This window comes from Neopsephotus bourkii, unplaced genomic scaffold (genome assembly GCF_033783945.1).
Source record: "Neopsephotus bourkii isolate Nb327-2 ecotype Australia unplaced genomic scaffold, CSIRO-AGI_Nbou_v1 NB_1630, whole genome shotgun sequence".
Taxonomy (NCBI): domain Eukaryota; kingdom Metazoa; phylum Chordata; class Aves; order Psittaciformes; family Psittacidae; genus Neopsephotus; species Neopsephotus bourkii.
This window is the reverse complement of record NW_026902105.1, coordinates 3,618,019-3,643,600: the sequence shown is the minus strand read 5'-3', so window position 1 is coordinate 3,643,600 and position 25,582 is coordinate 3,618,019. Positions and strand designations below refer to the sequence as shown.

The window sequence follows — 25,582 nt, the reverse complement described above, 5'->3', positions numbered from 1 at the left end:
TCCTTTCAGCTTTCAAGATTTTGATGTTCAGGGATCACGACGATGCAGCTCAGATTGGTTAACAATTGGAAGCTACAAGAATATCGAAGGCTATAGAGCGTGCGGCTCCTCCATTCCTTCACCATATATCTCTTCACAGGATCATGTTTGGATCAGGTTTCATTCAGATGATAGCATCTCCCGTAAAGGTTTCAGATTGGCCTACTTTGCTGGTATGTTTCAAATGCTGCGTAGTACAGTTTTATGGTTTCATTTATTTGTGTCCTGTTTCAAGAACTATTTCCTTGTAGCAGAGTCCAGTATATGTATTTTTTGTAGTCAATTCAAGGCTTAGTGAAATTAGGAAAAGTTCACTATTAGTAGTAGGCCACTGGAAGTTTCTTCAATATAGTTTAAGATTCAAAATGTTTTCATCAGACAAAAATCAGTTTAGGATAGTTGGGTAGACTTCTGAGTACCATAAATATGGCAAGAGAGGGGAAAAAATGGCAGGAAATTTTTTACGTTTAGCATAGAAATCGCATAATCTTCTCCCATCACCAGAAAGTGTACTGTCTTCAAATACACTAAAACATTAACCCCCCCCCAACATTATTAATATGATAGGTTACTCTGGCCAAATACAGACATGGTTCTGTACGTGAAAATTTTTCTTGGGTAATTCAAGTATGTAATATAAGCTAGTTATAGGTAGTAGTAGCTTGGGACTGTTTTCTAGGTAATTATTTCTTTAGTAGCTGTTGCCAAGAGAGAGGAGGAAGCCAGTCACGGGTAAAGACTAGTTCCAAACGTTTTCTGGCCTTATGAGGTGTTACAGTTTTATGTAATGCATGATTATGGTGTTCTACCCTAAATACTGGATTAGATTCTTCTTTGTTTTCATAGTGGTTTCACATTCTATTACTCCCTCCAAGTGTGTGCCTGTATCCACCCTCTGGCCTGCTCCAAATCTCTGTATACTAACTTTTGACTCCTCTTTTCCATAAAACAGTTCATACTCTTCCACCCATCGGAACTATTCCACCAGGATTCAGTAAAACTAACCCTGATTTCCTCTAGCCTAAGCCATATTTGCGCCTGTTGAGTATTCTGCACTCTTTCTATGTGGTGGCTTCCTTCACAGTATCAGGCTTTCACAAACCTGAAGTTTCCAGGGCTTGTCCTTCCTGCTCTATCACCTGATTCCAAGCCTACAAAAAGGTTCGCTATACCGGCTCCTTGCAGCTTAGCAAGTCTTGAGAGAAGTAATGCATGTTTTACTTTACCGTTGCTGATGGCTCAGCTTTCAGGACAGTGTTCTACCTGGGTTTTGCTTACTCTCTCACCAAAAAAGATGACAGGATGGGAGGGAAAACCACTGTCTCCTCTACTACTGTTCCTGGTAACTGTCCTCGTGCACACTGTTCTCCTGTGTGAAGCATCAGCTTTTCCCCTGTTTATCTCCCTTTCCTTGCAGACACAGAGGGAAGGCAGTGATCCTGCCTGAGGGGCTTTGGGAAGGACATTTTGAATACGGATGTGGAATGGGTAGGGGAGGCAAGCTACAGGCTCAGTAGAGTTTTTCTGAAAATCCTTTCTTTGCTTTTCTTTCAATCTTGAAACAGTTTCATTAGGTAACCACTTCTGGAAGAAGATGTAAAGTTTCCGACATTAAGCCATTTTTTTTCAGTTACTTGATTTATTTTTAGTGTTACATAGTAGTATTCAGTGCTTAAGACTTAAATCATGTGGTTTTAAATGTCTTAAGAAAAAAAAAAAAAAAGAAAAACAGGTTTGTTTTTTGGAGAAGGGATGTTCATTTTTTAAGAAACAAACCTTACCAAAACTGGTTTGAGCTTGGTTTCTGTACTTGACATGATACTTAGGAAGTATTTCATGACTGAGGTTGAAAAGTACTGTTTCAGTGATCAGAGTAGTCTTCTAATGTTGTAAACTGACCTGCGTGTAGCAAAAGAGTTGAAAAATCTGCTTTAATCATGTCGGCTTGTGAGTGTCAAAGGAGACTCCTGAAATACTAACATTTTTGCTACACATTCAACTGTGCCATTATGGTGTGGTTTTTTTTTATTTCTGCTCATTAGCATCATGCAGGAGTGCTCGCTTGAACACTTCAATGGGCTATTTAATTCATTGTTGTTAAGGCTACTCTCAAAGGTGACGTGTGGTCTTAGAAAAAGGGGAAAAATAGTAAAATGTATACAGCTGCAATTTAGGCCAACGTGTCCTGGAATGATAAAAATAATTAACTTATATGTGCAAAAGGGGCCATCATGGAGCCCCATGTTTAGAATCTGATATGGAAGGTAGACCATGTGAATTCTTTACATTCTTGTTTAAGATCTTCAAATAAACAAAACAGTAAGAACAAAAGAAGTATTACAGTTTAGGAGCATTAGTTGACTAGAAGGTAAATTTTGTATCACTTGCCTTTCTTCCCTCTGTCTTACTCCCATCACTTTTAAATTATCAGCTTATTTAATTGTGATTATTGGAATGGGTTGGAGTTCACTGATAGTGATGTGGGGTAGAAAATAATAAAAGTACAGAGGTCTGTGTTCACTGTAAGGGTGTAGAAGGATTGTGTTAATCCTTTGGCTACAACTGCACTTGGGTTCTGCTAATTATCTTGTACTATCCTGAAGTCTTTTGTGGTACAGCTTTCAAATACAGTCTTATTTGTGTACAGGATCAAGTAAGCAGCTCTTTTCTGGGATGATTAAAAGCCTGCAGAAGGAGTGTAGCTTATGTTGAAATTACAGGGTTTTTTGTTATTACAGTACTGCCATTAATATTTACAGCTCTATATTATAGCTTTCTGCTCAACTTTTTCCAGGTTCTTCAGGGTAAGAAGCATTGAACTAGAGTATCGTCAGTACTTGAGCAAGTTCAGTGACTCTTCTCATGCTATTCTACTGTACTGCCCTCTGCCTACGGAGCATAGTCATACACTTTAGGCAGGACAAGTCTAAGAGTTCAGTTTTAAAAGTTTCAAATTTGAGGCCGAGATTCTAAGTATTTTCCATACTAATATTATGAATGATATGTACGTGTGTATAATATATATAAAGAATACAAATACAGATACTTATGTAACAGAACAGGAAGATCATATCATTTATACTAAAGTGATACTTTAATCACTTAAATAATTTTGCTCTCACTCGTCAGCAAATCTGTTGACTTAAAAGCTCTTCAGCAGTGCTTCTAACTGCTGTCTCTCCTATTGGGTTTTTCCTGCACTGATTTTTAAAAATCTTAGCATTTGTGAATTTTTTTAAATGCTGATGTTGCACCTTTAAAAAAATATTTCAAGTTAGAGTATTTCTTTTTAATGCTTTATAAGATACTAAAATAGCAAAAAGGAGAACTGAGGTTCGATATCACTTGACCTATCATAGCAGATTAGCTGCAGCAAGGGAAGTGCTTTATCATTTCATGTGGTTAAGCACTGGAACTTTGGAAATACTTGATTCGACAAGGCTCGGAAGAACTGCAGTTATCCTTGCTTTGAGCAGATGTTTCGATTAGGTGACCTCCAGAGATCCATCCCAATCTGAATTGTTCTCTTGCAAAACAAGATAGAACTTGCTTCTCCTGTAGGGCCATCTGCATTGCAGAATTTTTTTAATTCTTTTTTTGAGGATTGACCTTGGCAGTTTGGTTTGTAGCAAATTTTGCAGTCTCTACTATGTTTTTTAGGAATTGCAGTGATTTTAAATGATACAACAGTATTTTACTCAGCTAAGTTGGTGTAGGGCTCAAATACCTTGCTTCCCAACTGTGCTTCTGTGTTTAACGTAGCTTGAACTTTAATAAATGAAGGCCTGAAAAAAATATTCTCATCTTGCAAGTGTGGTAGTAGCCAGTAGACCACATTTTCTTACATAAAGATGCTTCTTGTTATTTGTTTTCCTTCAGAGTAAATAAAAATAATACCCAAAAAACCCCACACTTCCATGTTTTCTGGACCACTACTTGGATCATTAACTTTTAAAGTGTAACTTTGTATTCAGGGAAGCATGTGTTTCTGCATTTGCTGCACTCTCCTCTTACTGGAGGAGAGACAGGAGCAAACAGTGGGAAGAGGTGAGGACAGAGCCTTCGTTTTGGTTGGTGGTAATGGGTAATGTTCAGCTGTTAGCTTCTCTCTTGCCATATATTTTTCTATACAAAGTAGGAACCTACGAAAACAGGAGAGAGACTGGTCTGACTGTTTTTACAAGAAAGAATTCAAGGAGGTAACTGGTACTGCAGGACAAAATGTTTCTGTATTTCAGATGAGAGGGAGGAAACAGTATTTTGTGACTTAGTTCTAGCATGTTAGAAGTCAGATTTTTCAGTCACTATTTAGAAGCATTGTTTTCTTCCTTAGGTTGAAGTTATTTGACTGAAAGACACTAAGGGTGAGGCTCATGCTGATGTGCTGTCAGACTTTCAACTTGAAAAATTTGTTTTATCTTGGAACTTACTGAAAGTTGTGATTTACGGAGACATTAAATAGTTGTTTTGCCATTCTGAACTACCTGGTGCAGCAGATAAATATGTGACAAACCATGAAGTCCTAAATCTAAAAGAGATTTTAACCTTTTTTTGTTTGGGTTTTTTTTTCTTTCAGGGAAATCTGATGAACCAAATTGTGACTGTGACCAGTTTCATTGTGCTAATGGGAAGTGTATTCCAGAAAGCTGGAAATGCAATAACATGGATGAATGTGGAGACAATTCAGATGAAGAAATCTGTGCCAAAGCTAATCCTCCAACCGCTTCTTCCTTTCAACCTTGTGCTCACAACCAGTTTCAGTGTCTTTCTCGCTTCACCAAGCTTTACACTTGCCTTCCAGAGTCTTTAAAATGTGATGGTAACATTGACTGTCTTGACCTAGGAGATGAAATAGACTGTGATGTGCCAACATGTGGGCAGTGGTTAAAATACTTTTATGGTACTTTCAGTTCTCCCAACTATCCTGACTTCTATCCACCTGGAAGCAACTGCACCTGGCTGATAGACACTGGTGATCATCGCAAAGTCATACTGCGATTCACTGATTTTAAACTTGATGGTACAGGTTATGGAGACTACGTCAAAATATATGATGGACTAGAGGAGAATCCACGGAGGCTGTTGCGTGTGCTAACAGCATTTGACTCTCATGCTCCCCTCACAGTTGTTTCATCCTCAGGACAGATACGAGTGCATTTTTGTGCTGACAAAGTAAACGCTGCAAGAGGATTCAATGCCACCTATCAAGTAGATGGCTTCTGTTTGCCCTGGGAAATCCCATGTGGTGGCAATTGGGGCTGCTACACAGAACAGCAACGCTGTGATGGCTACTGGCACTGTCCAAATGGAAGGGATGAAACCAACTGCACTATGTGCCAAAGAGATGAGTTTCCCTGCTCTCGGAATGGTGTGTGCTACCCTCGCTCAGATCGCTGTAACTACCAGAATCATTGCCCTAATGGTTCAGATGAAAAAAACTGCTTCTTCTGTCAGCCAGGAAATTTTCATTGTAAAAATAACCGCTGTGTGTTTGAGAGCTGGGTTTGTGATTCTCAAGATGATTGTGGTGATGGCAGTGATGAAGAGAATTGCCCAGTCATTGTGCCCACTAGAGTAATAACTGCAGCTGTCATTGGAAGTCTTATTTGTGGATTGCTGCTTGTCATTGCACTAGGATGTACTTGTAAATTGTACTCACTCAGGATGTTTGAGCGAAGGTAAGTAGAAGAGATGGCCTTGAGAACTTAAAAAGTATTTTCATCTTTTATTGTTACACTTGAAACATTTTTATCCTATAAAGTTATTGCATGTGCTTTTAAAGGCATTGTTCCTTCTTCTTTGACAGTAAAAATAGATTAGTTAATCATAGAATATATCAATTTGGAAGGGACCCAGGACTACCTAAAACTAAACCATATGGCTGAGAGTTTCATCCAGATGCTTCCTGAACTCTGACAGGCTTGGTGCTCTGACCACTTCCCTGGGGAGCCTATTCCAGTGACTGACCCACACTCTCAGTGAAGAAAAGGGGAGAGAAGTATTCTGATCACTTAACTATTGGGAGTTAAACTTTCAGATTATTTTTTTTTTTTTTTAACAAAAAGAAAGTGTGGGAAAGCTGCATTTCAGCAACTAAATATCTCAATTGTGTATGTAACAGCATGTTTCTGTCATTGTAGACTATGCATACCAGGATTACATGTTCTTCAAATTTATAAAATAAGCATCTCTCATGCTGCCTTTTATATTTAGCCCATGGGTTGTGTTTTTAAGATATGATTATCGGGTTGGTTTTGTTCTTGTGTCAGCTGGACAGACCCATAGGAATGGCTACAAGGACTTACTGTGTATTCTTTGTCAATTAAATTTTCAGTTAAACTAATTAGCCTGCTCAAATTTACCATTTCAGATTATAATAGTCTGATGTAATTTTAAATATATATATATATACACACACACATCCTAATCTTATATCATGAAATCTCTTTTCTCTTTAAAAGATCATTTGAAACTCATTTGTCAAGGGTTGAGGCTGAACTGTTAAGAAGAGAAGCTCCTCCATCCTATGGACAGTTAATTGCCCAGGGTTTAATTCCACCAGTTGAAGATTTTCCGGTTTGTTCACCAAATCAGGTAAGATTCCAAAATAGCAGGCAGACCATTTAATTTTGAAGAGATTGAAATAAAGGTATTTTAACATTTAGCTGCATTTTTCTATAGCATTTCCTTTTCTTCCTTTCAGGCCAATACTATTATACTAAGGATTTGCCACTGGAAAAAATAATGATACAGTACACAGTTTTCTTAGCAGGCATTTTTTTCTTGTTAATGAATGCCAGTAATGTGCACAATAGAATCCCTCTTACATGAAAAGGGATACAGTAGTAAATCTAGTTGCATGGGTCTGTATTGATGATGTTGTATAAGTAAAGTTTGCAAGGTAGAGCTTCAGAATTTCGGAAAGAATAATTTAGACTCCTAATACAAAATGGTAGTTCATATCTACTATGCATATACAATTAGGTACTGTCATGCCTACTGTGCATAGAAAAGATGATGGCAAAGGGAATGCTGTAATTTATAGAATTAACAGAAGTGAGTAACAAAGAAAGAGCTAGTAAATAGCAATTAATAATGTCTAGCCATCCTGATTCTCAGATGGATCATTAGCACAATTCTTAGTTGGTTGATGAATGAATTTCTACCAAAACAACTTTTTCATTAAAAAAAAATCAGTTATAATGCTCTTTGGACAAACAAGACAAGTCCTTAGTCTAAGAGTCCCGCTGTGGTGCTGTATTAGAGTTGGTGTTAACTTGCATTTGTGTTGCAGTTAATACAGCAAGGTTTACTGTTAGCTAATATTGCTAAGCGTGTAAGAATAATAGTTACAACACCATAAGAAGGGGAACAGGTTTGTTGTTTTGTTGGTGGGGTTTTGGTTGGCTTTTTTTTTTTTCCTAATTTTGAACAGAACTGATTTTATTTCACTTACTCTTTCACACATACATGTTCACAAGTGGCAGCTGTGATCTGTCACAAAGGATTTCACAGATGAAAAGGGGAAAATAAATTACAATTCACTTGAGAGACTTTGAAAATGTATCAGAAAGAAAATACTGTGAAGGTTTTTTATTATTATTATTTTTTAGCTAAATTACCACTAAACTTTATTAATAAATGTAATTCCTCTAGTAGAGCTAACTTGGAACAAACTGTTTCCTGCACATCCCTACCGTGTATATATGCAGTAATTCAAGTTTGGTGAATGTGAAGATATTTAGAAACCATTACCATTTTCAAGCAAACATCGCTTGCTCAGACCAGGTTTTCATCATGAAACACCACGGAGGTGGCCTAAAGATCTTGGTTTTTACTTCAGTGAAATCTCCTGATAAAGACAGTTCTGGAAAACCCAGACATGTAGTAGTAATACATCCATGAATATTTTCCAAATCATGGGCATCTGTCAGATCTTCCACCCTGATATTTGAGAATTGAGACACTTAGTAAGGGATCCCCAATTCAAAGCTTTAGTATGTTTGTGTAACCTTACAATTTAAAAGTTTCAAGCAAAGTTTTAAGAAGAAAAAATCAGGCATACATTGTTCTATAGCTACTAAATTGGGAAATGTATGGTTCAGAACACATAAAATAATTTTAATTTAACAGAAGCATTAAAGCATTTTGAACCAAATTAACTGATTATGCCAGAATGAGAAAAAATCAAACTACAAGCCCCTGCTGGAGAGGATACTTCATTTAGTCTCTATTCTAGGCAGCCCCATGATAGTGGATAAGGAAAGGTCACCTCTGTTAAATCTTTCTGGAAGATTTAATTTTTTAACTCCTAAACTTTTTGAGGCATGTTTCTGTGTACTGTAAAATCCAAACTGACCACTTTAGTTTCTTAGTAAGATTGTATGAAACAGATCCTGCGTACCTGTTGTGCTGGGTCTGCTGTGGGTCTGTGGATGTACTTTTCTGTAAGCAGTGTTCCATACTGTCCTGGGTTCAGCAGTAGCAGTCATTTTTCTCCTTCTTAGTAGCTGGTGCAGTGCTGTGTTTTTAACTTTCAGCCTGGGAACAGTGCTGAAAGTCAAAAACACTTAGTCTTTGGCTAGCAAAGAGGTATTCCATACCACAGCATGTCATGCCCACTATATAAACTGGGGGCAGTTACCCGGAAGGGCTAGATCACTGCTTGGGTCGGGCTCGGTATTGGTTAGTGGGTGGTGAGCAGTTGTATTCTCTTCCCTTGTTATTTCCCTTATCATTATTATTGGTGGCAGCAGCAGTGGTTTGTGTTATACCATAGTTACTGGACTGTTCTAATCTCAACCTGTGGGAGTTAAATTCTTTCTGTTCTCCTCCCAATCCCTCCATGAGTGTGTGGGGGGAAGGGGAGGAATTGAGCAAGCGGCTGCATGGTTCTGGGTTGCCTGCTGGGCTTAAACCACGGCACATATTCAGGTTACAGTGCCTTGATTTCACTTTGCCTTTATTTAGAGGCCTTTGATTTTGGCAGAAAAATATCTTTTATCTTCATTGCTCTTTTATTTTCCATTTTCTGCTGTATGTATTTTTGCTTAATTTCCCTCTTCTTACTGTTTTTTCCTCAAGAGAATCTAGACTTTTTTCATTCCTGCTTTGTTTGTAATATAGCCAATTGCTACATACATCAGATCCTTAATATCAAATACATATGTTTTTAATATATAAGTTTCTACATTTAAATTTCTGGTTTTGCACTGTAGTTATCATACTTTTGTTAGAACAATGGCAACACACTGTCAACACTTGACTGTTGCTTGTCTTTTCATATAGGCTTCAGTTCTGGAAAACCTGAGACTGGCAGTACGATCTCAGCTTGGATTTACCTCAATCAGGCTTCCTATTGCTGGCAGATCGAGTAACATTTGGAATCGAATTTTTAATTTTGCAAGGTCACGTCATTCTGGATCACTGGCATTGGTCTCAGCAGATGGAGATGATGTTGCCAGTCAAAGTACTAGTAGAGAAGCTGAAAGAAACAATACTCACAGAAGTCTGTTTTCAGTGGAATCTGATGATACAGATACAGAAAATGAAAGAAGAGACACAGCAGGAGCAGTTGGTGGTGTTGCTGCTACCTTGCCTCAGAAAGTCCCTCCTGCAACAGCAATAGAAGCAACAGTTGGAGCATGTGGGAGTACCTCTGCTCAGAATGGCAGTAGCGGTAACACGGATGGTGGAAGAGAAACAAATGTAGAGCCCCCAAGCACAAGTCCCGCACGTCACCAGCTCACTAGCGCACTAAGTCGTATGACTCAAGGCTTACGCTGGGTACGCTTTACTTTAGGGAGATCAAGCTCAGTGAATCAGAACCAAAGTCCTTTGAGACAGCTTGATAATGGGGTAAGTGGAAGAGAAGAGGATGATGATGTTGAAATGTTAATTCCAGTCTCTGATGTAGCATCAGACTTTGACATGAATGACTGTTCAAGACCTCTACTTGATCTCAGCTCAGATCAAGGACCAGGGCTTAGACAGCCTTACAGTGCAACACATCACGGTGTAAGGTCATGCAGTCGAGATGGCCCCTGTGAGAGCTGTGGCATCGTACACACTGCCCAGATACCCGACACTTGCTTAGAAGCAACAGTGAAAAATGAAACTAGTGACGATGAGGCATTATTACTCTGCTAGGTACGGATTGTTTAGGAAAGATTGTGTACAAGTTGGAGCAATATCTGTCATTGTTTTGTACTTCACAGTTAAAACTAGTTTTTAGTTTTAAAAAATCCAGACCAACATTATGTTAAAGCTATTTTAGCCTGTGTGGTTGATTAAACTTTTCTTATACTGGATGATGTTATGCAACTATTAGAGTGAACATTTTAATGGCTCTGAATACACGATGTGTGTATCCAGTATAATCTGATTACTCTTTAAACTGAAGTTATCCCAGTTAGTTTCAAATTTAGTTTATCCTGGTACTGTAGTTCAAACCAGAAACACAGCTGCTCAAGACTTATTTGGCTGCCTGTTTAACCCCATATTAACAGGTGAATTTGTACAGAATTATTTTCCTTTAGGAATTGACTCTGTTGTATTGTTGCCAACATACTTGTAACTTAATATACTAAATACTGGTAAGCATTGTTAATGTAAAATACGTATTTTTCTTTGAGTTTATACAACACTTTGTTTAAATATTCTTGAATTTCACCATAATGTGAACTTATTTAAAGGGAGGAGAAACTTTCTTCAGCAGCATTTTCTTCCAGGAGTACAAAATGCGATGATTTGTGAAATTTAGATATAATAGATAAACTGATGGCAAAAGCTTTTATAGCACTGACTTTCCTAAACTGCAATCTAATATGGTACAGCCAAATAGTATGTAAAATCCCCAGTCATTAGTCTTTTCAATTTGAAGTAAAAAAGGGCCGAAGATATTACGTGTTAGTTCTTTAAATATCTGCTATGTACAAATACACTACAGAACAAGTTCCAACTGGTAATATATCTTTCCCTAATACTGTAGGGTATAAAGCTTGTTTTGGACTCAAGGGATTTGCACTAAAATAATATTAAGGTCTCTAATGAGCTTAGTGCACAAGCACTATCACTTTAAGTACTATTATTGTCTAATATTGCAATGGCTATATATTTCCATGGCTCTTTTCTTGGGGTATTGCATTTTTGTTGCAATTGAATTTGCTTTACTAATTCCCTATTTATTTGTTGTATTTAAAAACTGGTTTACTTGGTTACAGACTGGTTGTTTAAAAAAAAAAAAAAAGGAAATCCCATTAGTGTATTTTTTTATGCTATTACATGTTGGAGCAAAACAGATCCATGGGAAAAAAGCTCCTAACTTCCAATTTTGTGATAAGCAGGTTAGTATGTGGCTACTAGTGTGACAAGAATCTAGACCTTTTAAAAACAAAAATGTCAACTACTGTTTTATTTATTCTTTGCCAGTCTGTTTTTAGTAGGCTTAAAGATCCAGTATGAAATGTATTTGTGTGTGATTGTATGCTATTTATTAAATTTCAAATACTTTGTTGAATGTCATTTTAAAGCATGTTTAAAGTCTTGTGCATTTCTGTCGTGTTATGCTGTCGGGCAGAACTGACTAAAATGTTTTAATATGTATCGAAATTAAATTGCATTTTTGTTATGTTTTTGAGGTACTTTTAAAGATAAATCCACGGTCTGTCTGGCTTTTTATTTTTGTTTTATTTTTGTTTTATTTTTAAATCCTCATCTCTGAAGTACAAATCACATGCAGAAGAAACAAACAATTGAATGGATTCCAAAGTGTATATATCTTCTCCCTCTTCATTTACAGACACTGGGATGAGAAAAATAAACAATTTTACCACCCGGTTGATTTTATTCATGAGAGTTAGCAGGTAAATTCTGAGTTCAGGACACATTATGTAGATTTGTGCTTTTGAGGAACCTTATGTGCAATACAGTTGTAAATGATTCTATTACAATAACCCATGTGGTTTTCAAGTTTCAGAACAGATCACATCACACTGGTACCAGATGAGGTACAGATTGGCCCATAAGTACACATACTCGAGTAAAAGTCATCAATGGCCATTTTTATTCACATTGAATAATATCTAAATCTGTGGGTAACCTTTAGTCTGATTTCAGTGGCATTGCTTATAGAGCAGGCAACTTTGCAATATGAACATGGTAACACACCCTGAAATATATGTGAGCAGTATGTCCTGGTATAAAATACTGGGTTTTTAAACCTTCCTAACTGATTGTCATTAGAAAGTGGTTATGGAAATGTTTGTCCCTGAGGCAGATACTTCACAGAACACTTTCAGTGTTAAAACACACACGTAATGACCTAAATGTCTCCCATTAGATGCCCCAAATAGCATGTACCTATGGACTCCATCCTGCAGATGTAAAAAGAACATGTTTAATTTGTTTTACGGAGAAATGCTACACATTTAACTGAGAAGTTGGATTTGATTGAGAATTTGGAAAATTGTAAATAAATTTCATATTTGTATGAGGCTAATTTGTTGCAGTGGGTTTTGTTTGGTTGTGTTTTTTTTTTTTTCTCAGTGATTTTAAATAAGTGCTCAATTTTTCTTTCGATTAATGTATTGGTGACTGGGGTGAGGGGAAGGGATTGGCTTGTTTTTACTGAGAGTTCCATTAAAGCATATTACTTCATTTCTTTTTATTCTGGGGAGCATGAATTAGTACCTTATTAATTTAATCATTCTTGATTTAGCTTTGCTACAATGCTGGGGCATTTTGAACAAATGTCAGAATGACTCACTGGAATGATCTTCTTTTTTGTAATAAATCACTTTCATATGAAGGCTTTGAAGAGTGTAGGTTACTGTGAGGCAACTTTTTTCCTCATGTAAAGCTTTCTAAGTATGGAAAGAGTTTGTCATTGTTCCTTTTCACATACCACAGTTGTGATCTGATTTGTGTTGAAACTCAGGGGGCTGACTGAGCTTCAGATGCTGCAAAGGCTTGTTTGGTTTCCAAAGTAAAGTCCATTTTCTGGACAAGTTCAGCAAGTATTGCTGGTAAATCATCTTTCAAAACAGGTTCCTGGAGAGGATGCTGGAATTAGTTACAGTATCTTGTGTTCCACTCCCTATCGAAATGCCAAAGCAAGAACTTTTGGCAAAGCTTGGATTCAGTGTAGGGAAGTCATGGATCAAGTTTGGGACACAAATACCTTTTCAGTGACTCTTTACATTAAATACTCGCTGCAGATCAGAGTTAATCACAGCTTTTCCTGTTAGGATGAGGTTTTGCTTCCTTTCTGAACAGTGAATGTTTACTGGCCTGTTTCACTCCCCTGCAGCTATTGTCAAATTATCAACAGCTTTAATCTTCCTGTAGCTGTGATGAGGCTTTTTGTGGGGTGTGTTCTGTTGGTTTGTGAGGTTTTTTGGTTGTATCTCTTTTATTCCCTACCTATGGGTTTCTGAAAATAACCAGTTGGTAACTACACACCCCCAGGACACAAGCTGCAATTTAATTGCCCAAAATATGGTAAGTACTGAAATGACAAGGGGGAAGTCTGTCTTCTCCTTTTGCCAAGTCACTGGAAGTATGGAGAAATAAGCAGATTGATAGCTAAAACTCTTTCCTTTCTCTCCTCTTTTAGGATTTGACTGTAGTTAGCTTTCCCTCATCAAAGTAAAGACCATCATTACTGGATTTCATACGTAGAAGTTTTATAGCAAAATGTTCTTTTCAAGAGGCTTCCATTCACATCTACTACCACCCTATAAATTTATTTGGCAAACAGTAACTTTGGGGAAGAGAATGTAGTAGTCACAAAACTGAAGTATTATAATTCAGACAGACAAGACTTCCTCTGTTGCTGGTAAATTAGAGAAGTAACTGTAAGCAGTCAGACTTTGAGAAAGGGCATCTGGGGAAAGCCAGCAGTAACAAAATGTCTCTAAACTGGAAAGCCATGGTTTTGACAGACGGATCACTTGCTGGATAAGGAAATGGCTGGATGGTAATACTCAAAATGTTGTGGTCAACAGGTTGATGTCCAAATGGAGATCAGTGACGAGTCATACTCCTCAGGGGTTGTTACTGGGACCAGTGCTGTTCCAACATCGTTCTCTGCAACTTGGGACAGTGGGATTGAACACCTACCAGTTACCTAAAGAAGGGCTACAAGAAATCTGGAGAGGTGCATTTTGCAAGGGCATGTAGTGAGAGGACCAAGGGGTAATGGCTTTAAACTGAGAGATGCAGATGACATTTTAGGAAGAAATCCTTTGCTATGACAGTGGTGAGGCACTGGAACAAGCTGCGCAGAGAAGTGGATGCCCCATCCCTGGAAGTGCTCAAGGCCAGATTGGACAGGGCTTTGAGCAACCTGGTCTATTGGAAGGTGTTCCTGCCCGTGGCAGGAGGTTGCAACTAGATGATATGTAAGGTTCCTTCCAATTGAAACTTGTGATTAGTTTCTCAATTTGAAAGATTATTCTACATTACAGGTGCCAGGAGGAAAAAAAATAATAATAAAAAAGCCACTATATGTAGAACTTGAATGAAATACATTTTCATTGCTTCTCCAGGCGCAGAAAACTGAAGCAAAAACTGGTAAAAAATCACTGTTTTAAACTTGTCTTTCCTATAGTTACTTAAGAAGGACCTTTGACAGATACAATTAGAGGAAGTGGATCTGGTGTGCCAGATGAGAAACAAAGGCAGAAGCATGTACAGGATAGTGAAGAAGGTCATAAAACAGATATTTAATTTCTGCAGTGGCATGGCAAGGAACAGAAGTGTTCAGTTCTGCTTTCTCTTGCCTGGTATGTTGGGTAGCAGTTGTAATTCTGACTTCTTCCTTTAAAGAGAGATGTTGAGTTTCAGGATTGGCCAAAATAGTAGAAATAATATTTTGCAGTATTTTTCTAGGCAATTTGTTAGTAAACATAAGTTTCCAAAGGTGGCTGATCTCTGCTTTTGTGGTTATGTTTCCTGGAGTTTGGAAAAATCACACCTACGAACTGGGTTTCTTTGGCTGAGGTTATCCTCCAGGAAGCAACAGACAGATCTTTTGAGTCTTTTTATCCCAGAACATCCAGAAACCCCAGAACTTTGATGCCTAAGTAAAGCTGCCTTTGTGGTCTCACAGATTTTTCAGAAGGTGTCCATTTTATTAGACCCTTACTAAGCCACTCTGGGAAATGAATTGTTGAAAGAGCATAGCATTCGGGTTTCTCAGATGCTCCTCTGCTGGGTTCCTGGTCTGTCTTTATTCTTCCTTGGTTGTGTTGTCCATGAACCATCATTTGTGTTAAACAAGTTCAAGGAGAAAAAGGCACTTAGCCTTATGACTATGAAAGAGAACAGTCACTACCTTTGTTGCTTTAAGAAGTAGGATGGTCTTCAGCACATGCAACAGCCTTGGCTGTCTTTTTTGGTGTCACAAGTGTGGGCCCCAAGTCTGGGTGCTAATGGGCTGCAGCATCACTTCCAATGTATTTAGGGAAAGACCAGCATTAGTAGCTTGAATGTGGCCCAGCACTTTAGGTTATGGAGAGTATATTTAGAAGTGTACAGATTATGTGGAACTACAGGATTCAACACCCTTCATAATCTTTTTTTAGCCTAGTTTTATTATAGGAAATCTAATAGGGTGTTATTGCTAGTTTTGGAAAGCATTCACAACTGAAGAAGCCTTTAGATATTAGCTTTTAAAACATCACCACTTGTTTGTGTCTGTAAATCCATCTCATGAAGGTAATCAGCACCAGTTTGTTCTGAAAAATACTTGTGAAGTTTTGACAGGGTGCACTTGACTGTTCTCATAGTTAGGAGGACTTTCCAGGTATAATTACATGTGGACCAGCTGATTCTATTGCATGAGTACTAAATTCCAACTGAAGAAAAGAGGGGTGTTAAATCCCACGTGATTAGGTGTTATGGCCCTACTGTGTATTCAAAATCCTCCTAACTTTCTGAATATGGGAAAAGATACCCATTAATTTCCTTCTGCAAATCTGGAATTCAGCTCAAACTAACACATCTTTTGACAGATTCTTCAAAACCAAGGGCTTTTCCACCATTAATGAGAGTTGGTGGTATCCATTCTGTTGATTTTCTTGTGTTGAAAATCTGGTTCATGATGCAGTTTTTCTTCCTTGGAGGAAAGTTGTCAGAAATGGAAAATATGATTAACAATGCATATTTATTAGCTGAGATGTTCCCCCACTGCTCATCATCAGTCCCAAGTTTCCTTCACAAAACATCTTTATTATTTTCCCAAAAGCCTATTTGTTTGCATCTCCTGCATTTTGAGATACAAATTTTTTTGCATCTCCTGAATTTTGATATTACCTGGCAAAATCTTGGAGCAGGTTCTCCTGGAAGGCATGCTAAGGCAAATGAAAAATGACAAGGTGCTTGGTGACAGCCAGCATGGCTTCACTAAGGGGAAATCCTGCCTGATCAATTTGGTGGCCTTCTATGATGGAGTTATGGAACTGATGGACAGGGGTAGAGCAGTTGATGTCATCTACCTGGACTTATGCAAAGCATTCCACACTGTCCCGCATGACATCCTTGACTTTAAACTGGGAGAGACATCAATTTGATGAATGGACCACTCGGGGGATAAAGAACTGGCTGGATGGCTGCATGCAAAGATTTGTGGTCAATGGCTCAATTTCCAGCTGGAGACCAGTAATGAGTGGTGTCCCTCAGGGACTGGTCTTGTTCAGTGACATGGACAGTGGGATTGAGCACACCCTCAGCAAATTTGCTGATGACACCAAGCTGCTTGGTTCGGTTGATACGCTGGAGGGAAGGAATGGTAAGTGCAGGGTCCTCCACCTGGGTCGGAGCAATCCCAGACACAGCTACAGGTTGGGCAGAGAAGAGATTCAGAGCAGCCCTGCGGGGAAGGACTTGGGGGTGTTGGTCAATGAGAAAATGAACATGAGCCAGCTTCAGTGTGCACTCGCACCCCAGAAAGCCAACCATATCCTGGGCTGCATCAAAAGGAGCATGACCAGCACGTCAAAGGAGGTGATCCTGCCCCTCTACTCTGCTCTCGTGAGACCTCACTTGGAGTATTGTGTGCAGTTCTGGTGTCCTCAACATAAAAATGACATGGAACTGTTGGAACAAGTCCAGAGGAGGGCCACGAGGATGATCAGGGGACTGGAGCACCTCCTGTTTTAAGAGGATATGGTGAGGAGGGACTCTTCATTAGGGACTGTAGTGATAGGACAAGGGGTAATGTGTTAAACAGGGGAATTTTAGATTGTATATAAGGAAGAAGTTCTTTACTGTGGTGGTGGTGAGGCACTGGAATGGGTTGCCCAGGCAAGTTGTGAATGCTCCATCCCTGCTGGTGTTCAAAGCCAGGTTGGACAGAGCCTTGGGTGACATGGTTTAGTGTGAGGTGTCCCTGCCCATGGCAGGGTGTTGGGATCTAGATGGTCTTAAGGTCCTGTCTAACCCTAATTATTCTATAACTCTATGATTCTATACATCTCTACCTCACTAACTTCTATTTGAAGCTTAATGCATTAAAAATCTTTGGGTTATTATCATTCTTAATAGCCCTTCCTATTTCTGAAGGGCTTTTCATAAATAGGAAATGGTAGGAAGAATGTGAAAATAGAAGCAAAGGAAGAATAAGAGTAAGATGGGATAATTACAGCAGAAGATAGAAATTAGTAACATTTTATCCTGAGAGGCAGCAGCTAAAGTTTTCGGGGGGGGGGGGGGGGGGGGTGTCTCAGGGGATATTAAACTGATTGTGTCTTTGTTATAATGACTTTTAGAAGATGTCCTCAAGGTCTTTTGAATGTTCCAAACATCAGTCATTCACTTCATGCAAATGTATTCCTTAATTTGCTGAATTATTTTCTTTTGGTAAATAATAGATGTGGATTGGATTTTCTTCAGGGTTCTTAAAATTAAATCAGTTATATTAATCATTAAGCTACTGAGAAATCTCTGATTGTATTTGTGTGATAGCTACACTAAACAAGCCATTCCAACATTAGATTTCCAGAATGATTTGCTTTGCTGCAGACCACAAAAGCATTAGCATAAGATTCAGCTTCAGGATTGCAATTGACAACTTTCTGCTATACCTCTCAAATCACTGAACTACTGGGAGCTAAGCACAATCACTTGCTCACCCGAACCCCAGCAGGATGGGAGAGAGAATCTTAAGGTGAAAGTGCAAAAGTGAAAAAACTCACAAATTTGAGAAAAAGACAGGTTAATAGACAAGTAAAAGCTGCACACAGAAGCAAAGCAAAACAAGGAATTAGTTCACCATTTCCATGGTTCAGCCATCTCCAGGAATGCAGGGTTCTGTCACGCCTAATGGTTACTTGGGAAGACAAACACCATCACTGCAAACATCCCCCATTCCTTCTTATCCCCCTATATTTATATGCTGAGGATGACACCATATGGTGTGAAATATCCCTTGGGTCATTTGGGATCGGCTCTCCCACCTGTGTCCCTTCCCAACTTCTTGTGCATCCCCAGCCTGCTCACTGGTGGGGTGGGGCAAGAAGCAGAAAAGACCTTGACACTTTAAGCCCTGCTTAGCAGTGACCAAAACATCCCTGTGTTATCAACACTGTTTTCAGCACAAATCCAAAGCATGCCCCCCATCAGCTACTCTGAAGAAATTTAAGCCTCTCCAGCCCAAACCAGTACAACAGTACCGATTACAGAGCAAAGGTTTGTTGTAAACTGTGCAAAGGAAAGGTCAAAAAGAGTAAAATGTTTTGAGGATGGAAGGTCACAAAGCCAATTTGGAACCAGAAGCCTCATTGTAGCAGCAACACATATTCAGTGGTGACTAAGAATATGGGATCAGTTGTCTTCTCACAGTATGATAAGGAGTATGATCTGTCCCACAGGTAGTATTTCAGGCCATTACTTCCAGGGACAGCTGAGCTGTGAAATATCAAATATTTACCAAATGTACATAAATGCAGCTGATGTGAGATTATTTTGTTTGTCCAAACGGACTAAATAAAAGGACTGCTTAGACGGAATCTCATTGTCTACCAGTAACTTATTTAATGGGTTCAAAACCACTTGTAGGATAAATTTGGTTTTCCTAAGCACAGCATTATAAGACCTGACAATTACCTCACTAGTTTGGGGGCCTGCAGCTCTGATCTGGACATGAAGTTACAGGTATGAAGGTTTAGACACTTAAGAGTACGATCCACAGTCTAAATTAGCCAGGAGGAAATCAGAAGAGAGGAAATGGAGCTCAAACCCAATGGCATCCAGAAACAGAGGTAAACATGATTTTGATCACTGTCAGCTCTTCCCTGTGCAAATCACAAAAAAAAGGGAACCGATACCCTGGTGTTTACCATAGTCTGCTGTGTGGTGGCAGGCCTGCCTCCAAATCTCCCCCTGCCCAATTTGGGGGAAGGATTTAAGCAGGAATAGTTTACTGCTGCCCCTAGCACAAGAGCATGCTTGGAAGCGGTTATCTAGGTCTGTTGTGTAGAAACTGACTCTATAGAAATAACTAAACATTCATTGAACAGGGAGAAATAGTAAGAAAGTCACTGGTTTAAGTTGGCAGTTTTGGCAACAGGCTGGGGAATTCAGGGTGAATCCTCTTTGCCAGTAAATACTGAATAATTTGTGGATGCTGTTCCCATCTGGGAAGGCATCTGAACCTGTCTGCTGCACCCCACATGACTACATGTGACCAAAGGAACCTCTGTCTTTGCCACCCCCTCTCCTCACTTAACTCACTTAACTTCCTTCCTCCATCTTTAATCCCCAGCTCTTCATCTGAATAATCATATTGCTGGAACTCAGCTGTTCCTGGCTCATCGATACCATTGTAATTAGCAAGCCAGAGTTCCTGCCTGAATTCCCATCACAGTATGTTGGTCCCTTTCTTTCTACTGGCTTTAAATGTGGCAGATATGGTAGGTGGAGCTTGTCCTTTCCTGTCCATTCAGCCAGGCATAGCTGCCCCACAAGCCTTGGGCATTTCACTTGGTTGCTCTCATTCTCTGGTCTGCTTTTCCAAATGAGTTGTGACCTTTTCTATTGCTCTGTGGAACGATGAATCCCGCTGGGTCTCTGTCCCACCACACAGGTGAGGCACAAGCCAAAATTTGGGATGATCAGATACAAATATCTGGTACAGCTCTCCTACCCACTGGGAGAGAAAGAACATCACCTTGCTGATGGGAAGGTGTCTTCCAGATCCAGTGTCATCTAAGAATCTTTCTGGCAGTGTATGTGTGTACCCTCTCACAGCCCTCAGGGACAATACTCTGTCTTCTGAAGCATTCGTCACTGACCTAGAAGAGGTCGAGGGGATGAAGATGCTGGTGCTCAGCAGTTTCAGGGATATGCTTGAGCAGTGTCACTGCTGAGTGTGCAAACTCAGGTTACGGGAGGAAGCAGGAAAAGTCCACATAAGCGCATTCCTCTGGCATGGTGTAGAGCACGTCTTCCCTCTTCTTCTGCTCCAAGCTCTTAGCTCATTTTTCACTCATAATTCCACCTTCCCCCCTGTTTTCCGTGCCTGTGTTATGAAAGCCACAGGCCGCCTCTCCCAGCGGGGCCACCCAGCCTCGTCCGAGGCCCACCGCAGCAGCCCGGCCCTTCTTTCCCAAGGTCCCGCCGCCACCGCCCTCAGGCAGGGCCCTGCGGGGGCTGAGGGGCAGTGAAAGGGGCGGAGGTAGCGGCCGGGGCAGGGGCGGGCCGGTAGCGGTTGTGCCGCGGGGCACTGGGGGGGGGGGGGGGGGGGGCAGCAGGGTGCCGGGCTGCCCGTAGCGGCCAGGGGCAAGGGGGTGGCGGCTACCCCAAGATGGCTTTCACCTTTTCCCTCCGCAGCGGCCACATGACTGTGCCGCTTGAGCCTCCTCCTGCATCCAGGGTGAGCAGGGGCCGCAGCAGCCTCAGGGCGCTGCCCCCGCCTGCCCTTGTAGTGTCCGTGCAGTGGCACTGCGGTGTCTGTGTGTTTGGGTCCCGAGGGTTGTGTGTTCAAAGTGATCACCTGAGAATCAGCTCGGGAGTAGTTCTGATGTGCTCCGGCGGCGGCTCAGTCCCGTGGCAGCAGGGTGGACCCCGCCATAGTGCTCTGTGCGGCTCGGCTGAGATGGGCGCAGTGCCGGGCGCAGTGCCTGGAGCATTGCAGCCCAGTCCTCTCCCAGCCCCACTGCACAAACAGTGAGCTCAGGTCACCCTTGGGCTCCCTGACCAATCCTGTGGAGAGCTCAGGTCACCCTTGGTTTCCTCAAACCCCGATGCAAAACGCTTGGGTCACCTTTGGGCATCACAAGCTGATGAATGGCCACACTCTCAAAACAGCCCAGCGTGTTTCAAAAACCCTGGGGTATACAGGGCAGGCTGGATGGAGCCAGTGCCATGAGTCAGACACTTTGAAAGCTTATCCTTGTTTTCTTTTAAGGCAAAGATTCTGGAGCAGAAAGGGCCCGAAGCCAACACTCTGCCACCGTGTGGGCGTTTCGCATTTGCAGGGCATTGGAGGCCGTAGGAGGAGCTGCCAAGGGCAGAGGGGCAATTCTGTTTAAAGAGCACTGTGTGGTATGTGTTTAGAACCATTTGGAAATAACCCCTGCTCTGGGAGAAAGGTGGTCAGTCAAATATTTCCAGGCAAGAGCAGCTGAGTCTCACTTTTGGCTTCTAGGCTCCCATGCCACCCCAAAAGCTGGCGCAGCAGAGGCTTCTGATCAAGGGGGGAAAAGTTGTGAACGATGACATCTCTGTGGAGGCTGATGTGTATGTGGAAGATGGAGTGGTGCAGCAAGTCGGACCAAACCTAAACCCTGAGCCACTGACTGGACTCATTGTGCTGGATGCAACCAACAGGCTGGTGATCCCTGGGGGCATTGATACCCATACCCACATGCAGTTCCCTTTTATGGGCAGCAGGTCAAAAGATGACTTCTATTCAGGAACCAAGGTGGGTGCATATATACGTGTCTGTGTGTGCATTTGGGCTTTTGTAGAAAGGGATGCCTGGTGGTTATTCAGTAGGACTTATAAAACAAGGGATGTGAATCAAGCACGGGCAATTGTTACTGTCCCTTGGCTGGAACATTGTCATAAGCAGTTGGGATACTCGGAGTTCCACCTTCAACCGGTGTGTTATTTTGATTCTTTCAGACATTTCTGGCTGCAGGTGACACCTTAAGTGCAGTCATTTGCCCTGGTTGTCCTCATGCAAACTACAGCTTGCACTGGTGCATGCAACAAGCCTTATACTTTTTTGAGCAAAGGTTATATAAAGCAACAGTGTAATTCCTCAGTGCTCTGGAAGCACCTATGTGGTAATCTGAACTTTTAGCAAGGGGCAATGCAAGCTTTTCCTCTGTCATTCATTCACTGCAGACCTCACTGTGTCTCTCGATGATAGTCCAGTTCAAATAGATTTTCTAAAAGTGTCTTATTTCTCCCAGTTTTGTATGTGGAGTGGGGTTGGGGTTTTCCCCAGCTTTTTAGCTGATCTCATTGCATTCCTTTCATTAGTGGTGTATCAATCACTACTATTAAAAGTATTATGCGTTATCTCCATATAGTAAAAATACACAGAGCTCCCTCAAATTTGCAAGGTATTTCTCTAATGTTTGCTATGCATGCTCAAATCCTTTGCTACAGAAGGGATCACATTGCCCTACTTTGCGCAGTCTGCTAGACAGCATCCTCAGGCAGCCTATTATATCCAGTACTTCTCACAGCAGAACTGGGGTTTGCTAAAAAGCAGAAAGCAATAGTGTAGTGCATGCCTTCAAAATAAATGGACTTCACCAGTGTGCATTTTTTATGGTGTGCAAAATACCAGTTTTCCTCTTTGAAATAGTTGGAAAGGTTAAACTCAACTCATTTTAACAAATAAGTGTGATGCAGTAATCACACAACCATTAAGAACCTATAAAGTTTGCAGTCTTGCTAAGATTGACCCTGTTCTTCAGCAGGAAATTTAATTTCTTGCTTGCCACATCATGTCATGAGAGTGCACTTTAGATTGTCTGAGTGGTCTAATCATAGAGTCATAGGTTAAGGTTGTAAGAGACCTAAAGCTGATCTTGTTCCAACCCCCTGCTACGGGCAGGGATACCTTCTACTAGACCAGTTCCTCCAAGCTCTGTGTAACCTGGCCTTGTCTTGTTTCCCCCTTATTGTACATTTTCATACTCTTAACAAGGAGCTGACTTCTTCTAATGCTGACTCCAGATTACTGAAAAGAGGACTACAAATGACCTGTATGCTATCCTTAAATTACTGGCATATTTCTTTCAATAACAATATTTGTTCCAGCTCAAGATAGATTTGCTGGTGTTGCTGCTGTTATTTGAATGGAAATATTTTACACTGGATAGTTTTAAGCACCAGAGTTGTTCTTTTCAATGAACACAGAAGTTGTAGTGGCTCATTATAATAGACTAATTTTTCTGCAAAACTTTGAAAAAAAAGTTAATTTGTCCATAGCAGCAGATCTTCCCACACATACCAAAATGGCTGCTATACCAAAAATAACGCCTCTCCAAGTCCGACATAAGATGCAAAAGAAAAGCTACAGCTTTTCTATCTCCAGAACTGATTGCTGGAAAGGTATTATAAATATGATAATGGATTTTTTTTTTCCCTAGACTCTGTAGCTATCTGGTAGAAATTAAGGAATCTAGTATTATATGGGCCTAACAGTGCCGTCTTTTTAAGATGTCCATAGACAGGAAATATTTGTTGGAAAAAAAAAAATAAATTATAGTTACCATAATGGCTTCCACAGCAGATTTTGGCCTTCATGCTGCTTTTTGTGATAAGTGGAGAGAAAAAAAATCAAGCTCACAATGTCTGTTCTGCTTGTCTACAGACATCACAGGGTATGTTTCGTGGCTGAATGGCATGCAGAATTTGATTTCTGGAATACTTACTTTATCTGATAGTACACATATGTATATTAATATGTTTTCATTTTCTGCAACGATCCTTTATTTCTCTGTGAAGACCACTTTTGTAAACTGATTATCAACAGTGTATCTAGAAATTTGACATTGCAAGAGAAATCTAACAAATGTGACTTGAAGCCAGAAGATTATTTTGTTTGAGAGGAGGAAATATGTAAAAGAAACTGCAGTGACTGAGGCTTTCTTTTAAGATGCCTTTGTAAGGTGTTAGTGACTGCATTCTTAGAATGCTTTCATTGTTTGAAAAGAACCAAAGATGAAGACTAACTCGAATATAGGTGCCTGCACTGTCATGTCCCAAAGTACGGAAGACGAATTATGTGTTAACTTTCAAAAAAGAAAGTAGTATTTTTATTTTTTAGGTTTGAAGTTTTTTGAATAACTTTTTTTAGTCACTGATAAGGGAAGCTGCAAAACAGAGACTGCATACACAAAACAGGATGAGCAGATAGTGCCTAAGAGAAGACTTGAGATCCAGCCGAGTGATCAGATGTCAGAAAGTTAGATATTGTGGACCCTTTTACCCCAACTCTAAGTGCGGAATGTGTTCAGAGCTTTTTACTGAAGGTCATCATCTTGCAGATATTCTGGCAAGAGACAGAGCTGTGTTCCAGCTATTGCAAAATATGCTATAATGATTAGCCAAGAGGCACCCATTCAGCTGAATAAATAAAGGCACAGAATACCTCTCCTGACAAGAGAGAGTAATAAGTAAAAGAGAGGAAAGAGTTAACTGATCAAGAAAGAGGAAGAGTAATATGAATCTTATATGAATTGGTGGTCTCTGAGGTGCAAAGGGATGTTGTTCAGAGCAATAGAGAGAATTTCTCTGACTAATTGCAACCATTATGGCAATCTGGAAGACTGCAACAATTACAACAAAGGAATTTAGAATCATAGAATCATAGAATGGTTAGGGTTGGAAAGGACCTTAAGATCATCATGTTCCAACCCCCCTGCCATGGGCAGGGACACCTCGCTCTAAACCGTATCACCCAAGGCCTCATACAAGCTGGACTTGAACACTGCCAGGGAGGGAGCATTCACAACCTCCTTGGGCAACCCATTCCAGTGCCTCACCACTCTAACAGGGAAGAATTTCCTCCTTATACCCAATCTAAACTTCCACTGTTTGAGTTTTAACCCATTACCCCTTGTCCTATCACTACAGTCCCTAATGAAAAGTCCCTCCCCAGCATCCCTATATGTCCCCTTCAGATACTGGAAAGCTGCTATGAGGTCTCCACGCAGCCTTTTCTTCTCCAGGCTGAACAGCCCCAACTTTCTCAGCCTGTCTTCATATGGGAGGTGCTGCAGTCCCCTGATCATCCTCGTGGCCCTCCTCTGGACTTGTTCCAACAGATCCATATCCTTTTTATGTTGAGGACACCAGAACTGCACACAATACTCCAAGTGAGGTCTCACGAGAGCAGAATAAAGGGGCAGGATCACCTCCTTCGACCTGCTGGTCACGCTCCTTTTGATGCAGCCCAGGATACGGTTGGCTTTCTGGGCTGCAAGCACACACTGCTGGCTCATGTTCATTTTCTCATCGACCAGCACCCCCAGGTCCTTCTCCACAGGGCTGCTCTGAATCTCTTCTCTACTCAGCC

General features: G+C 40.5%; 2 protein-coding genes across 4 annotated transcripts in view; both read left to right on the top strand.

Annotated features, from left to right (window-relative positions):
- Positions 1 to 12,533, top strand: part of LRP12 (LDL receptor related protein 12) — a 53,794-nt gene extending 41,261 nt beyond the window's left edge. For both annotated transcript variants that reach the window (XM_061373363.1, XM_061373362.1), the window contains 4 exons: positions 10 to 212; positions 4,616 to 5,717; positions 6,501 to 6,633; positions 9,328 to 12,533. In XM_061373363.1, coding sequence (XP_061229347.1) covers positions 10 to 212; positions 4,616 to 5,717; positions 6,501 to 6,633; positions 9,328 to 10,188 — 2,299 coding nt within the window. In that variant the 3' untranslated portion in view covers positions 10,189 to 12,533. The remainder of the gene's footprint in view (positions 1 to 9; positions 213 to 4,615; positions 5,718 to 6,500; positions 6,634 to 9,327) is intronic.
- An 8,300-nt stretch (positions 12,534 to 20,833) lies between these two features.
- The window catches only part of DPYS (dihydropyrimidinase), a 35,771-nt gene continuing 31,022 nt past the window's right edge, over positions 20,834 to 25,582 (top strand). For both annotated transcript variants that reach the window (XM_061373364.1, XM_061373365.1), the window contains exons 1-2: positions 20,834 to 20,914; positions 21,689 to 21,964. In XM_061373364.1, the coding sequence (XP_061229348.1) occupies positions 20,846 to 20,914; positions 21,689 to 21,964 (345 nt within the window). In that variant the 5' untranslated portion in view covers positions 20,834 to 20,845. The remainder of the gene's footprint in view (positions 20,915 to 21,688; positions 21,965 to 25,582) is intronic.